At 40.5% G+C, this 15,379-nt stretch overlaps 2 protein-coding genes across 4 annotated transcripts in view; one reads left to right on the top strand and one right to left on the bottom strand.

Moving 5' to 3' along the window:
* Positions 1–8,210, bottom strand: part of slc4a8 (solute carrier family 4 member 8) — a 37,928-nt gene extending 29,718 nt beyond the window's left edge. For 2 of the 3 annotated variants that reach the window (XM_067587550.1, XM_067587548.1), the window contains exon 1: positions 6,088–8,208. In XM_067587550.1, coding sequence (XP_067443651.1) covers positions 6,088–6,126 — 39 coding nt within the window. In that variant the 5' untranslated portion in view covers positions 6,127–8,208. Of the gene's footprint in view, positions 1–6,087 lie in introns of all 3 variants that reach the window. The other variant, XM_067587551.1, reaches the window with a different exon arrangement.
* Positions 8,211–8,420: 210 nt separating this feature from the next.
* ttll3 (tubulin tyrosine ligase-like family, member 3) lies at positions 8,421–15,219 on the top strand. Its single transcript, XM_067587553.1, has 12 exons — positions 8,421–8,706; positions 8,806–8,924; positions 9,021–9,189; positions 9,643–9,698; positions 9,827–9,955; positions 10,071–10,185; positions 10,363–10,479; positions 10,554–10,734; positions 11,987–12,135; positions 12,594–12,837; positions 13,006–13,441; positions 13,553–15,219. The coding sequence occupies exons 1-12, from the start codon at positions 8,691–8,693 to the stop codon at positions 14,327–14,329; spliced, it is 2,508 nt and encodes an 835-aa protein (XP_067443654.1). The 5' UTR covers positions 8,421–8,690; the 3' UTR covers positions 14,330–15,219.
* The last annotated feature ends 160 nt before the right edge of the window (positions 15,220–15,379 follow it).

The following is a 15,379-nucleotide window of genomic DNA, read 5'->3' on the forward strand; positions in this document are numbered from 1 at the left end:
GTTAAGATCTGCTGAAGTGGAACGAGACAAGTATTTGCAGCCCAAAAAAAATCAGTCTGGCCCTCCAAATTGTTCCAACATGATGGGTTATTAACAACATTCTCACCTTATTTAGTAACAATAAGCACTTTAAAAAATACTTCAATTTAACTCATTCATTTATTCTTTTGGCCCTCTAACAGATTCAAATGATGAAGACTTTAGAACCCCTAGTCTAGCATCTCAGCATTTAAAAGCTAAAAATATTGAGGTGCTATCACTCGCCTACGTTTGATACCTAAACAACTACAAGATGTATTTTCTGGCAGGGCAGATTGTCCCAGAAAGATGTTACATTCCCAGAGCAGAATAGACAGTGCAGTCGTGCAGAGTGTCCTACTTATGACGCTGATAAACCTCCCTTTGATTCAGACAGTCATTGTAGAAACACACACACACACACACACACATGTTCATGCATTGGATTTAATTTGTAAACTGTAACTGAAGTATTACCTCACCAATCATATATTCTCATGCTGTTGCTTCATGACCTCAAAACTGGTTTTGGTTTTTCCTGCATTAAACCCTCATTTCCCTTCCTTCCCTTGAGTTCATGACTTGACTGCCCAGGAAACCCATTGAGGTCGTGTCGTCAGTGTGTGCTTAGAGCAGATTTGTCATTCTTGGGATTAAAAATTTCTTGGAGATAAAACAAGTTTTTCTTAGCAGCAACTTTAGGAAATATCAGAAAGTATTGTCAAAGTGTATCACAGTGAAACCCATTGAACTGGTTGTCATCCTGAACAAATAGAGCAGCAATGATTTGCATCCGTGTCTCCTGACTGAGTGGGGCAATCAATGTGCTTCCAAAATGCCCTCTCTCTCCATCAGGACTGTGAGGGTGCAGTGGCCAGAGTCAACGTCAGAGAGATGAGGGCTGCTGGTTACTATAAAGAGGCTGGAGAGCTGGGGGAATAACTGACAAGACACATCACAGATACTGAGCAAAGCAGGCTCATTCTCCAAACAGCACCAGCTTCGCCAGTTGCACATATAGCCATAGTTGTTGGAGCAAACGTTCATTCTGTATGAAACTGACATAACTATATAAAGAGTGTAGAGAACAGCCCTGCAAGACAGTGAATGGTAGATTCATAAAAATGCATCCATGATTCAGCAGCACACCGTATGCTTTTTCTCAACTTGCAGTTACCGTACAATGACTTCTTTCCCGCAAGTGAAACACTTGTTGAATATTTCTCTTGAGAGAATTTCCACTACTCCTCTTCATTGTGTTTCTCTGAAGTTTTCTATTTTTATCCACCCACCCCCCCCAACACCATCCCCCCCCTCCTGTTTCTAAACTGACCGCTCTCTCCCTCCCCTCCCAGAAGCACCCTCAACTGACAGAAGGGACAGAGATCCTGACTCAGACAACTGGGCCTGTCACTTCCATACTGGGCTTTGTGTCTGAGAGGCAGAGGTTGACACTCGGGTGCCTCAGCCACAGGCTACAACTGCCCCTTCGAAGCATTGCACCATCGCTATCATCTGCTGCATACTGTAGGCACATGTGACAGTGCTTCACTCAGAGGTCAGGTAAACATGAATGGATGAAAAAGATGTAACGGTGAAAAAGTGAGACGGGAAAGGAGAGAGCTGGAGGAGATAGGATGAGAGGGGCGGCTGTTTTGACTGCCTCAGCCCACAAGTAGCATGAGTCATACACACCTTATTCAATGCCACATACACAATTCTCCCTCTCCACAGCCCTCGCTCTCTAATTGTTTTCTTTCTAGAAAGATTACTGCAGCTTTGGTTGGTTTTGTGGGTGAAATAGAATAATATGCAGTATAATACGCAATACCACATTCTGAAACTCCAAACCTTTCAAAACATTTATTAATTTGAGACAATAAGAATATTCCAAATCAAAAACAAAGACTCAAGAGACAAACTGGTAATGGTTGGATGATTTTCAGTCATCAGGTCATATGATATCTAAAAGTAATGAATACGTCTTTGCACTGAACTTGTGGGTTTCCTGCTACACATCACTGCTCTCAACCCTTCACCGCCACCAGTTTCTGGACTCCACTGGGAGTCTAGTACAGCTCATGGCATGACTACCTCCTTAAAATGATGACGACAGGATGGGGTCTAGTCGTAAAAGACTCCTCACATATTTCTTCAGCTCTCCCCATTGTGCATGCAATATCAAATAAAGTTAACTGAATTACTCTTTGGGGCTATCTTTCAATTGAATCTCTCCTGATTGAAATATGAAAGTTATCTGGACCTGCTATCAGTTCTACTGACTGGTGAGGACTTTAAACCTCTGTTTCACTGCAACATGTGTGATTTCAGGCTAAGTGATACCCATTAAATGTAGGCTTTGGGTGTGCCAGACAGAGTACTCGTTTTCAATAAATTTGATGGACTTTTCCTTTTGGAGATTTGTCCAAACCACAGTGTTTCTCTTTAAAATGCATCATTCATCATCATTTAAAATTCATTCATCTGCTAGACTATAAATTTGTCTCATTTTATCCATTCTGTGCTGCCAAAATGATTAAAATGAAAGCTTTTTAGGAGGAATGCCAAACAGCTACTGTAAAGGAAGTGAGAAAAGGAACTATGACAAACTAGTGTTGGACAACCTTAGACAAATTTATGATGTGGAGTGCCATATAACAAAACTAAGGTTTGCAATCTTTCACTCTCAGGCATACTGACATTAAAAGATGTAGTATTTATATGTTATCTCTTAGATGCACATCTGCAATTATGTGCAGTCTACACATATCTCAGGCTCTTCACATTGTTTTAGTTTGGCTCATTTATTGTACTGTACAGTATTGTATGACTGTACTACAGTACGGTTTGTGATTGTGTTTCTTTGTGTGCTTCTTTTATTTTGCTTTCCTTGGGCATCTTTATTTCCAAGCTTCTCTCTGTATGGTTATAAATATGAGGAGAATCAGCAGTGCAGATGACACTGGAGAAATACTGTAGATATTCTACCAATATAGTGCTTCTCTGTGCTGCAGGTAAACACTACGCATCAGTGCCAGAGAAAAGTAGTCAATATCCAGTGAAAATGAAGACACTGTTAATACGGAGAATACGGTATTTGATTATGAAATTGTGAGAGGTTTTCTTATATCCATAATTAAACAGTCAATAGGAACAATCAGTAAACAGTTTAACGCATCCTTAACACATCATCTTGGCATCTTGGACATATTTAACCATAAACATTGTTTTCTTGGGTTTTGCTTTATATATTTTTATTTGCTGCTCTATGACATCATTTACTATGTGGGATGTTCTCATCATTTATTTATTTATTTACTAGTGAAGGATTATAATGTGTTTGGTAACATTTTATAATAAGGGTACAAATAATATAGTTAAGCAATGCTTAAATAAAGCAGAAGTCATGATGATGTCATGCATGAATTAATGCAGGATGTATTATGAATACATGTTGTTCACCATTAACAAATGATCAAGTCACTATGACTTTATGTGATTGTAAATTAGTGAATGTTAATTTAATTTATATCTACAGTTACTGCAGTGACATTATTCAACCTGATCATATATAATACATCTGTCTAGTTTTGCTAGCTTGTAAACAAGGCATTAAGAGCATTGGGTCCTGCAGCAACATGTAGATGTTTGCATCTGACTACCAGTTTGATAAAAGAAATAGCAGCTTCATAGAGGCTGATCAAATGCATGGGTATAAAATGCCCTTTACTATAACTGTAATTCAGCTTATTTGGTGGCATATCAGTTCATGTATGAATTAACATTCATCAATTGACTATCAGGTGTGAACTAATCACATAAAGTCATAGTGACTTGATCATTTGTTAATGGTGAGCAACAGGAATTCATGATACATCCTGTATTAGTTCATACATTAAGTCATCATGACTCATGCTTTAGTAAAGCATTACTTCTGTACATGAGTTGTACCCTTATTATAAAGTGTTACTGTCATTTTTTTCACTTACACGCTGAAAAACATTCAATTTCACACAACTGCACAGACGATAGGAAGCTATAATAACCTTTGTTTCGTTACTGCTTGTCACTGAGCAGCTCTGCTTCTTTACTGAGCTAGAACTGAAATGAAAGAAGTGAAACCTAATCACAGTATTTACTTGCATCTTGACTGCAATTTTGAAGTACTGGTAGAATTCGTCTTTTTTTGTGTAGTTTTATAACTTTACTTTTACGAATACATTTCAAAGGAAATATTGTACTCTTACTTCACTGCATTTTCAGTATCTCTGCAGATGAAAAATAAAGGCACAACATTAGAGCTGCAACAATTAGTCAATTAATCACTTAGCTGCAAAAATGCCAAAACATTCTCTGGCTCCAGCTTCTCAGTTGTGAAGATTTTCTGCGTTTATGTGTTTTATATGATTGCAAACTGAATAGCTTTTGATTTTTGACTGTTGGTAAAAAAAAACAACAACAAAAAAACATGCAATTTGAAGACAATAATGAAAATAATCATTAGTGCCCTTTTGTGTATCTAGTTATTATGTAGTAAACTTAAGGCCACTTGGATCACCTACCACATTAATACTTGCTGGGTACAAATGAATACATCAATAATTTACCACTGTGGATACAGGCTCTGCATGCTTTTGATAGCTTTCTTAAGCACATTTCACTGAGTAAAATGTTTCATTTAGAACTTTTTCTTGAACTAATTGAATATCTTTATATCTTCATTCCTGTATTTCCATTTCTACGCAAGCAAAGGATCTAGATACCTTTCCCACTACTTGGGACACCGCAACAGCACTTTTGCAACATTGCAATAGGCTTCAGTTAGGGAGAACATGCTGATCACACCAACATGGTGGAGAAACAAACTAACAGGTTGTTTGTAGCGACAGTAATCTGGAATAACCCTAATGTTTGAATAGTGAGGCTCCAAGGCAGCTTCCCCTTCCTGTCTGAAAGCGGTCTAATCACATCAGAGACTTTCCTGGTCACTTCTGGTCCCTCTCCATCCGCCTCCTGCAATCAAACAGGATGCTGATTATAAATCATCAAGATGGCATGACTACTGGGGTAGGCTACATTAAGTCCATTAAGCCAAGATACTGCATGACATGGTTATAGGTTACACAGCATGAATAAACATCCCACAGCGCTGCTGTGCTCAATGGTCCATTCGTCCTTACTGGTTCCCCTTTTACCCATGATCATCAGCTGACCTAGGTCCTGATAATGGATCACACATCAACAGGAAATTAAGGATCAGTCAATTTTCCCCTTGAAACCTCACTACACCACAAGCTGTCCTCCCCCTGCTGCTGCTGCTGGATTGGCTGATAACGAACATGTATGGAAATAGACAGTACTGTGTGGTGCACGGCGTAAGGATGGCGTCAAGGTCATTTGAGGGTAACTGAGAAAATAACATGCCGTCTTAGCGGGAGACATTTTTAAAAAATCCACCAAACTCTCCCATTCCTATTAGCTACTGCTTCCACACATGCGAGTTCAGGGCGAGCAGTTCACATTTTAAATGAGCGCTGTGTGTATAAAATGTATCGGCATCAAATCCATAAGCCGTTGCATTCTCACAGTGTTGTGGCCACCACTTTCCCACAACACATTTAAGAAGTCTAAATAACAAAGACATGTCGGTGCGATGCAATGTGATACGCTCTCCCAAATTACTGCACGTGTTAGCGCCTCAGAATAACAACAACAGCCTCCGCATACAGCACCAACCTGCAGGGTCCCGACACAACTCAGCCACATGGGATAACATTAAATGTAAAAGGTTTAGTCTTTATTTAGAAAGCTAGTACATTTAAAACATTACAGCAAGCAGGATCTGGATGGGAAAAACGCAACAGTCAGAATGGTTATGACATGCAATTGAATAGCTCCCTAAAATTGACACTGTTCCTCTCTCCAGTAGCCAATTGTGAGTTTCTAATGGAGCATAAAATGTTAAACTGAGTGTTACAGTTGTTGGAGCTTGTGCACATCTTGCGCTGTGCCACCCCTTCTAGTGTCAAAGCAACGCGCCATGCATTAGACATTTAAAGGGCACTTTACCTGGTAGCTCAGTATGCTCTCGGAGTCGTTGACGGGCATACTCGTGGCCTTTGGGTTAACCTGCTCAGTGTTCTCGGAGTGTAAAGGTGAGACTTTCACAGGGGGCTGATGAGCCTCCCAGCGCTGTCTGAGGACGTTTTGAAGAGGCGGTCACGAGTTGATCACAGCAGCTACTTCTGTTTCTACAGACATGTTGAGTGTAAACATCTCTTCCAGATGAGGAAAACGGTGAAAAGGATGTTTTTTTCAGCCTGTGTTATTATGATGATTTCCCGGCCGCGCTTCTAGCTCCCCTCCCTCCTGTCCTGGCTGTGGGAGCAGGATGCAGAGAGCATCACTTTAGTCTCAGCCAATCAGAGCGCAAAGGCGCACCACGGGCTGCGACGCACTGCTGCTACCCAACACAATAAAGCCAAGACCATTATAAGCTGATAGAGCTACTTCACTCTGCACAATGTCGAGTTTGGCAGCTTCTCGCGTTCAACAGCTATAGTATGCTGGACTGGGACCAATGTGCACAGAAAACCGTTCTGCCCCTTCTTCAGCATTTCCTGCCCACATTGTAATCACACTGCACCATGCAGCAGCATCAGGCAGCTATTGAAACTGAACATATGGTGGCAAATGATACAATTCAGACGAAACTGTGTTTATTTATGTTCACTTTATTTATTTTCTTTAAAAAAGTCCAGTGATGGAAGAAGGACTTAGATCATTTACACACGTAAAAGTAGCAATACAACAATTACAGTAATTAAGTAAAAGTTATCCTGCTTTCAAAATTGTGCTTGAGTAGGTTATACTAAAAGTATAGAGGAATTAGTAGTATCATGTACAACAAATGGATGAAGTAACACCAGTCATTATGCAGAATGGTCATTTCAGGGGTTTATATTATTGGATTATCATTATTGATACATTACCATGTAAGTAGTATTACTTATGTTGCAGCTGGGGCATATTTAAACTATATATTGTCAGCATTTTCAATTCATGAACAATGCATCATATTTTATGAGATTATCATATATTTTGTATGAAAAAAATATCTGTAAAGTAATTAGCAATAATATCTATGAAATACACGCAGTGGAGTGGAGTAAAAAGTATTTCCCTTGTAAATGTAGTGGAGTAGTATAAGTATAGGATAGTATGATAATATGGAAATACTCAAGTAAAGTAGTGCTACCTCAAAATTGCACTTAAATGCAGTACTTGAGTAAATGTTCTTAGTTACCTTCCACCACTGAAAAGGTCAGTGTGTAATTAAATGGTTGATACAAGATAATCTGGCCCACTGAACCTAATAATAATCAAACAAGACATGAAATGGCGATACAGTCTTCGGTACTGAAACATGAGCGCAAAAGTGAGCAGTGAGCACATTCAGATGAGAGAGAACATGGAGAGTGATATTATGGACCTGATTGATCATGTGACGCACTAGAAAGCATTGGATGCCACCTTGTGGGAAGCTAAAGCATTGCGCAAAGTAGATACGCGTTATACATGACATACAGCTCATGCGCACATGCCTTAAAGAGTGACGATGAATGAAGGGTTATTATTTTAAGCAGATGGAGATTATGAGGGATATGGAAGCTATGTTGAGCAGTATCACTTAGGCTATGTTTCACCAGCATTGACCTCAGCCAGAACTCTGTTCACTGAGTTACAGTATGTCCACACACGCGGTGTTCCGCTGCTGATTTAATTGTTCTTGTGCATATGTCCTACACGTGTAAACTACACTGCAACTGATAGCGCCAGATAAGCGATCCACCTTCTTCAACGCATGGCTAAAGGTGGTAGATTTTTCAGCGCCCTGCATGGCGTCCTGTTTCTCCTGGGTACGGTTGTTATGGCAACTATAAACATTTTGCGGGAGCATGCATGGTTGTTATGGGAACAGTCTGCGGGAGCATGAACGAAGCAGGACTGAGCGAGTCTCTGGACAGAGTGGTCGGGTCATTGGAGCAGTGGCAACATTAGGTTTGTACATTGATATTAAATGTAAAATCTCACCCGTTTCTGTTTGAGATGCATTTCAGGAATAGTTTTTATGCATGCCTAATCGTTGTCATAGATGACATGCAGCTTTTTCCATATGCACTGTAGCTATGTGTGTCCGTGCGCGCGCGCCCGTGCGTCTTTTTGCGCATGGGTATGTCAGTGTGAAGCTATGACAGACTCAGTCAGTTCTGTCCAGATTTAGATGCCTACGTGACCCAATTTACATCCTTCTTCAGTAGCTACAGAGATTTGTGCTTTCTCTGTTTATTCCTCAACTGCAAAGGAGACCATTTCGACATGTTGATGGTGATAGGCTGGATTGGGAAATAGGAAAAAATTATGTTGATCATTCTTTCTCCAGTCAAAACAGATTAAAAAACTATGTAGGCTATGTGTGCATATCTATTTATCTAGTCATCTAGTCCCCTGCTAATCTCTATTAATTAATATTTCTCATCCCAATATTATCTGTCTGATTCATAATAATTTTGAAATTAAGTATGATGATTTAAAACAATATGTTGATATCATATTTCTACACGCATACAACAGAACACATCACCCTAACCAGCTAAAGAGAGAACTATAAAATGCAACAAATGCCAGGTAAGAGTGTATGGACATCCGTATATACATTCATGCAATGAATTATCACACAGATGTATAGGCTACCTCTGAGAAATTTGACTAAGAAATTTGTTTCAGTATTACACTCTGCAGTGGCTCCGGTGGAGGGGAGGTTACGTCGCAGTGTGCCTAGCCTTCCAGCAATCAAGCCAGACAGGCTGAAAACAGCTAAAGCACTGGTGGAGAAAGCAGTCAAGGTGATTATACGTACAAACAAACCAGACTTCACCGTGTCACCTCTGTATATCCTCCCAGGAGAAAAGCTCATGCACCCCTTCTTCCCTCTCTTTAAGATGCGGAAAGTGTTTTCAGTGCAGGGACCTTATCCTGTGATCCGTGCTGCTTTATGGGCCAGAGGGTGGGTGGAACGTCGTTTGCCCCATCCTGCCCAGAAAGCACCTCATTGCCATGGCGATAAGGAGGAGGATGGTGATGATGGTGATGTCAGTGCTGATGTTACCGGTGAGATGAGGTGTCCCAAAAGCTAAAAACATTGATTTTGGGAAAACAATGTCCAGTGTTCATGCCACTAACACAATGTACAGCTTCTCATTTTAAAGATTAGACATATAATTCATACAATTTCCCAATTAAAGATTTTTCCCCATCATTCATAGATTGTTTGTTAGTCCATCCAGGGATGTAAATTTTGTCTGAAAGCTGGATCAGTAATATTCTTCTATAATTGTCAAAACTAAGAGTGCAGGAGGGTTAACGTAGATGTAATTGGAGCATCTGTAGGAGGGACAGATGGATACCCCTTCACCTGATAAATGATACATGACAGGCACCAACATATATCACACAGACCCCTACTCTTTGTACACACCCCTGTATGCATGTAAGCCTGCGTGCTCACCCTCCCGCTCTCTCACACATACACACACATGCAGCTCTTTACTTATCTCTTTTCAGAGAGAGTGGATGAAGGCGAGAAAGAGGAGAACCTTGATGACATGTATGACCTCATGGTAAGATAATGTTCAAGTGGACCAACCAGCTTGCTTCTATTGTTGTCACATAACATTACTTCTGTGAGTATTTTTGTCATGATGGTGTGTATTCAGTCAGCTCTCTAAATTAACTTAATTTATTCTAGTCTCGCATGGTTCGAAATGAAACAACATATTTCTACTGGACGACACGTCGGGATTACATAGACTGTCGCTCTTTACGGAATGACCAGACGACCAATCACTATGCAAATGCTGGAACATTTACTACCAAGGTGTCACCTCTAAAGAGTTTTTAATGATTTACGAGCAAAAATAGAAGTTGTTCAACTTTGGCTGTAGGTCAGCCTATACTCTCTGTCTGTATGTCTATATTTCTGCTTGTTTCAGGTGGGGCTCTGTGTGAATTTGCGTAACCTTCAGTGGTTTGATACAGCAGATCCTGACACCTTCTTCCCAAGATGTTACAGGCTTGGGGCAGAGGATGAGAAGCGTGCATTCATAGGTCTGCTTTATAGCTCCATTAACGCAGTCAGAATCTGTTTTATCAAAGATGCAAGGTGTAAACAGGACATGAAAAAAGTATAAATGGAGGTGTTATATCTTAACCAAACCTACATTCATTTTCTGTCTCTTGTGTTCTTGTCTTCTCGCTTTGCTCTTTGTAAAAACAAAAAAAAAGGGGACTTCAGGAGGACGGCATGCTCCAGCCTGTTGCAGCATGTGGTTGAGACAAGTAGATGGAGGAGAGAGGGAGCAGAGGTTGAGAAACAAAATGTCAAGAGCAGTTTCTCTGAAGGTAAAATACAATGATTGATCAGGGCAAGGGAAATGTAAAAAACTCTTCTATACCAATCTTGTTTCTCTTTACAGAGATAGAAAATGTGGAGCAGCTATCTGTTGGTCCGGGAGTGATTGACACAGCTTTACAAATGTGTCAAGAGTTTCTCAATGTTTTAGAGCACGGTGACATTGATGTGACTGTGGAAATACCCCCCTCAGTGGAGGAACAGCAGTGGGCGGAGTTTCTGCGAGATTACTACATGGTTGTGCAGTGAGTCTATTTTCTGAGAGTTTCCTGGTATTGTTAGAGTCTTCTTATGTCACACTAAATGTATCTTGTACAGGACGGACAGTCCACCTTATCAAATGAAGATTAGCCATGAAAAAGTCAATGAAAATCAAACTAAATGTATATCAAAATATTGTCAGTAAAATGTATACCAAGTTCTGATGAGGTGATTTTCAGTGAGCGGGAGATGCACATATTAACTCAACCTAAAGTTTATGTTAGGAGTTGGGTTAGGCTTAAATATAGAGTCAGGGTCAGGATCACAGTTCAGAATAGGATTATTGGGATATTATGATTACATACAAAGCACAAATAGTGTTTTTTTTAAATGAATATTTGTTTCATACAAATATTTTAAAAATTATTTGTTTTTGGTAAGAAAAAGAAACCATGTCAAATACCAGCGCGCAGGCCAGTCTCTCTCCTGTGCTCCGCTGTTACGACTATCAGCAGGTCTCAATGAGGGGAGTCACATCCACCTGCTACATGTTGCACATTTCCTTATTTGGACATCACTCTCGGAGTTGGGGGTGTTCCCCAGAGATAAAACTGAGCTACTGACACATGTGAAGTGCTCTCAAGGGACTGTTCCCCTTCTCCTTTCCACAAAGTTAAGTTGTAAAAAATAGGCAATAAATGAAAAGTGCAAAGCACGAGTTGCCTTTGAAGTTCCTCCATACACGTTACATGGTGTGCTGTCTCTGTGTTATGGGTGTATAGATAGGTAGAGGTCTGTCTCCAGTTAAAGACCCGGTTTGGGGACCTCCTCGTAAAATAGTTTATTCATGAACACTTACTGTAATAAATTACAATTACAAGTACTGGGCTCTCTGCACATCCCTACTGTATAGTATATTAATACAACAAAGTATACTTTGAACTATATACTAAAGTATCTATAGCACTCTATTTTGGGAGTGGTATACAAGAAATGTATATAGCATACGGTTTTATTTTAACTGTGCCTTCGGAAGACTACAGCCAATGTCAATATTAAAACAAACAGGACATAAATTTTGTTGGGGCGTTTTTTCCAACTTTGAATAGTTCCTCTATTTCAGTTCCATTAACATTACACTCAGAAACTGACTGTTTTTAATATGCATGCTGGTATTTGTAACTGACTTTATTTTGTCTCTGTTTCAGTGTGAATATATGCCTAGTTTCATAATTAATGTTAGAACACATTTCGTGTCTGTAGTGTCAGTGAGTCTAATAAAACATTGGTGCACAGTGACAGTGCATTGATCAGGGGTAGCAGTGTGTTTGTGGAGCGCTGCCAGTCCATGTTGGCCAGACTACAGGAAGTTTGTCCTCAGCTGGACACAGATGGAGTAAATAACATCTGGATCATCAAACCAGGCGCTAAGTCAAGAGGAAGAGGTGAGGCTTTCTTTCACATAATAACAGTTACATCATGGAGTATGTTGATCTTTTACTTCTTCTCTAAGGCAGTACAACACTGACAGAAATACTGAAAAAAATGCACATTGAACATTGGGAAAAAAAACTAATTCCATTGTTTTGTTGTAGCATTATGGTTGCATTATGAACTGTGTCATGCAGGTGTTGATATTGCTTCTATTTTCTATGTTTGATTGGAATAAATGAAATTAAATGAAAAATGCTACTGAAAGGAGGAATTTTTCCAGAGCTCCATTTTACTTCTTGTCCTGCTATTGTGCACAACATCAAAAAGATCCTCTAAACAAACCAAGAAACACTGCATCCTGTTATTTCTGTCTACTGAAACTGTTACAGTCAATAATGCAGTTTCAATGTGTTTCAGTGGGTTTGGTGCTTTATTTCTCTCAAATGTCGCTTCGACTGTCAACATCCAGGTATAATATGCATGGATCGCCTGGATGACATTTTAGCGCTGGTGGACACTGACAGAGCCTTGGCTAAGGAGAGTAAATGGGTGGTTCAGAAATACTTGGAACATCCTCTGTTGATTCATGACACCAAGTTTGACCTCCGTCAGTGGTTCCTCGTCACCGACTGGAACCCTCTGACTGTCTGGTTCTACGGAGAGTGCTACCTGCGGTTTTCCACTCAGCCCTACTCAACAAAAACCCTGGACAGGTCAGGCAGGGGGGTCAGTCAAAAGAGAAAAACAAATTATTTACTTGTCCTTGACCTTTACAGTATCGTCTACCTAGTTTTTAGAGGGATGTTAAAAATGCAATTAGGACTAATATACACGTTTTATTTAAAGCACATTTCATGCTTACTTTGCGTTATTTTCCTCAGCTCAGTCCACCTGTGCAACAATTCTATCCAGAAGCACTTCCAGCCATCCTGTGACCGCCATCCAGGAGTGCCTGAGGACAATATGTGGTCCTGCTCCCAGTTTAGGGCTTTTCTGCAGCGGCAGGGCCATGGGGCAGAGTGGGAGTCAGTGGTGGTTCCAGGCATGCAGCAAGCTATAGTGCGTGTCCTGCAGACAGCCCAGGACCTGGTAGAGCCCCGCAAGGCAAGTTTTGAGCTCTTCGGAGCTGATTTTATGTTGGGCAGAGATCTGAGGCCTTGGCTCCTGGAGATCAATGCCAGTCCAACTATGGCTTGTTCCACTGCTGTGACTGCTCGCCTTTGTCCTGCTGTGCAGCTGGACACACTGAGGGTTGTGCTGGACCGACGGACCGATCCCAGTGCTTACACAGGAGGCTTCCATCTAATCTACAAACAGGTTGGAATGTTTTATGCATCACACCTAGAGGCAACGGGTATTTATTTCAAGGATGATTCTGCTGAGGAATAGATTATACACCATTTGTGTTTCATTTTATCACCCTCCCAGGCTGCAGTTGAAGTTCCACAGTATGTGGGAGTGAACCTGTTGGTGGAAGGAGCACCCATAAGGCGATCCAGACCTCCACTACAAAGACAAACAGTTATTTCTAACACACCTCTCGCTGTCCAGTTCCCATCAGAACACTTGTCTTCAGAGGAGGTTGAACCCACACATAAGCCATCAGGTCAGAAGTCCTGTGCAGTCTCTGCTTTTCGCCGTTCAGGCAAGGAGAACCGAGCTGTTGGAGAGAAAAAGAGGCAGCTGACATCAGATTCTCCAAAGAGGGAGCATGAGGGGAGAACAGAGGTTCAGAATACCTCCTGTGTTCACAGATCCTGCCGCAGTCTGGTGTCTGAACAACCTCTGATCATACACACTGAACCATGGAGGAAAGCACGACGTTTGGGTCTGAGTCTCAATGGGGCAACTCTGGTCCCACGGAGCCTTTCCTTTTCCCTCAGCCCCCCTCACAGCTTTTCAGATTGTAAAACCCAAATCAAACCAGGCCATCGATCACATATCTCTAGATCCTTCCTCCCCCTGGCAGCTTCTGAGCCTCAGCACAGGACTTCTACCCGGCTCTTTCCTTCCCTCCAGGGTCAGCTCCCTACCCTGGAGGTCTTTAGCTTGCGACCAAACATTGTGGCAGGAACTGTTGCCTGTCGTAATCCAACCTTTTTCTCTCATTCCAGCGTCCACAGGCATCAGTTATTCCTCCACTCTTATAGGCAAACTGTGACCAAATGTAAAGGAGACTGCACAGGAACAGGACACAAATACTAGTGTGAGCATGTTAAGGGCAAAGAGAGGAAAGTCTATGCAGGGCAACAGAGTTTAGGAGGTTTTGTCAGCAATGATGTCGTTATTAATTTATATTTCAGCAGATTGAAAGCCTGGACAACATATTACCCTTATTCGCAAAACATTAAAGCTCCTGTGTGTAGAATTTTTATGAGATTATATCATTGTTTAAATGATTGTGGTGACAAAAGATTTTGTAGAAAGATTGTAGAAAAATGACACAATCTTGGTGAAATGAGACATTTTCAAATCCCACACATAGGGGCTTTAAATATACAATATATGGGTAAATATGGGTACTTTTACCTCATGTTCAGAGTAAAGTGAGACACATACAATATATTTTAATGCTAAATTTGAATAATGTCTTATTCTAAATATATGTAGATATGTTTTATGATTATTATCTTATGAATATAACTACAATCACTGTTGTGTTGAAGTTCATTTATATTAAAACAAATAAGCAAAAACAGCTCATTCAAACATGTCTCTAATGTGGTGGGTATTCTAAGGTGAGTGGGCAGAAAATAATGTAGTGAAATGATCACTGGTTCCATCTTTTTGGGAAAACTGGCAACAGGATGGAGGTATTTTAGCCCACCAGCAGGTGGCAACAAAAGCCCAATGATTAAAGTCTTGCTGAAAGAATAGGCAGCCCTTCTCCATTTGTTGCTTCATTTTGAGCAATACCTGGTTCATTAGGTCTTTTAGCCTAATAATTGCCACATATTTCACCATATAAATGTAATGCACAGTTTTTGGTGATATTTTTGCCTTTATTGGATAGATTCATAGAAATAGAAACAGAGAGGAAACACTGGGGGAGGGAGAGACGGGTATGACAAGCAACAAAGGTCAAACAGAGATATTATGGTTATATATTATGTGTCTTAACCACTACGCCTCCAGGACACCCCAACTGCTGAAATAAATATCAAAATCATAGTTTAACTATTGCAAAATGTCAAATGGGTAGGCTGCACCTCTAAAATTAGTTTGCAAATGATGTCTCATGGCAGCAACAAAAAT

The sequence above is a fragment of the Thunnus thynnus genome, chromosome 4 (genome assembly GCF_963924715.1).
Source record: "Thunnus thynnus chromosome 4, fThuThy2.1, whole genome shotgun sequence".
NCBI classification, from domain to species: Eukaryota; Metazoa; Chordata; class Actinopteri; order Scombriformes; family Scombridae; genus Thunnus; species Thunnus thynnus.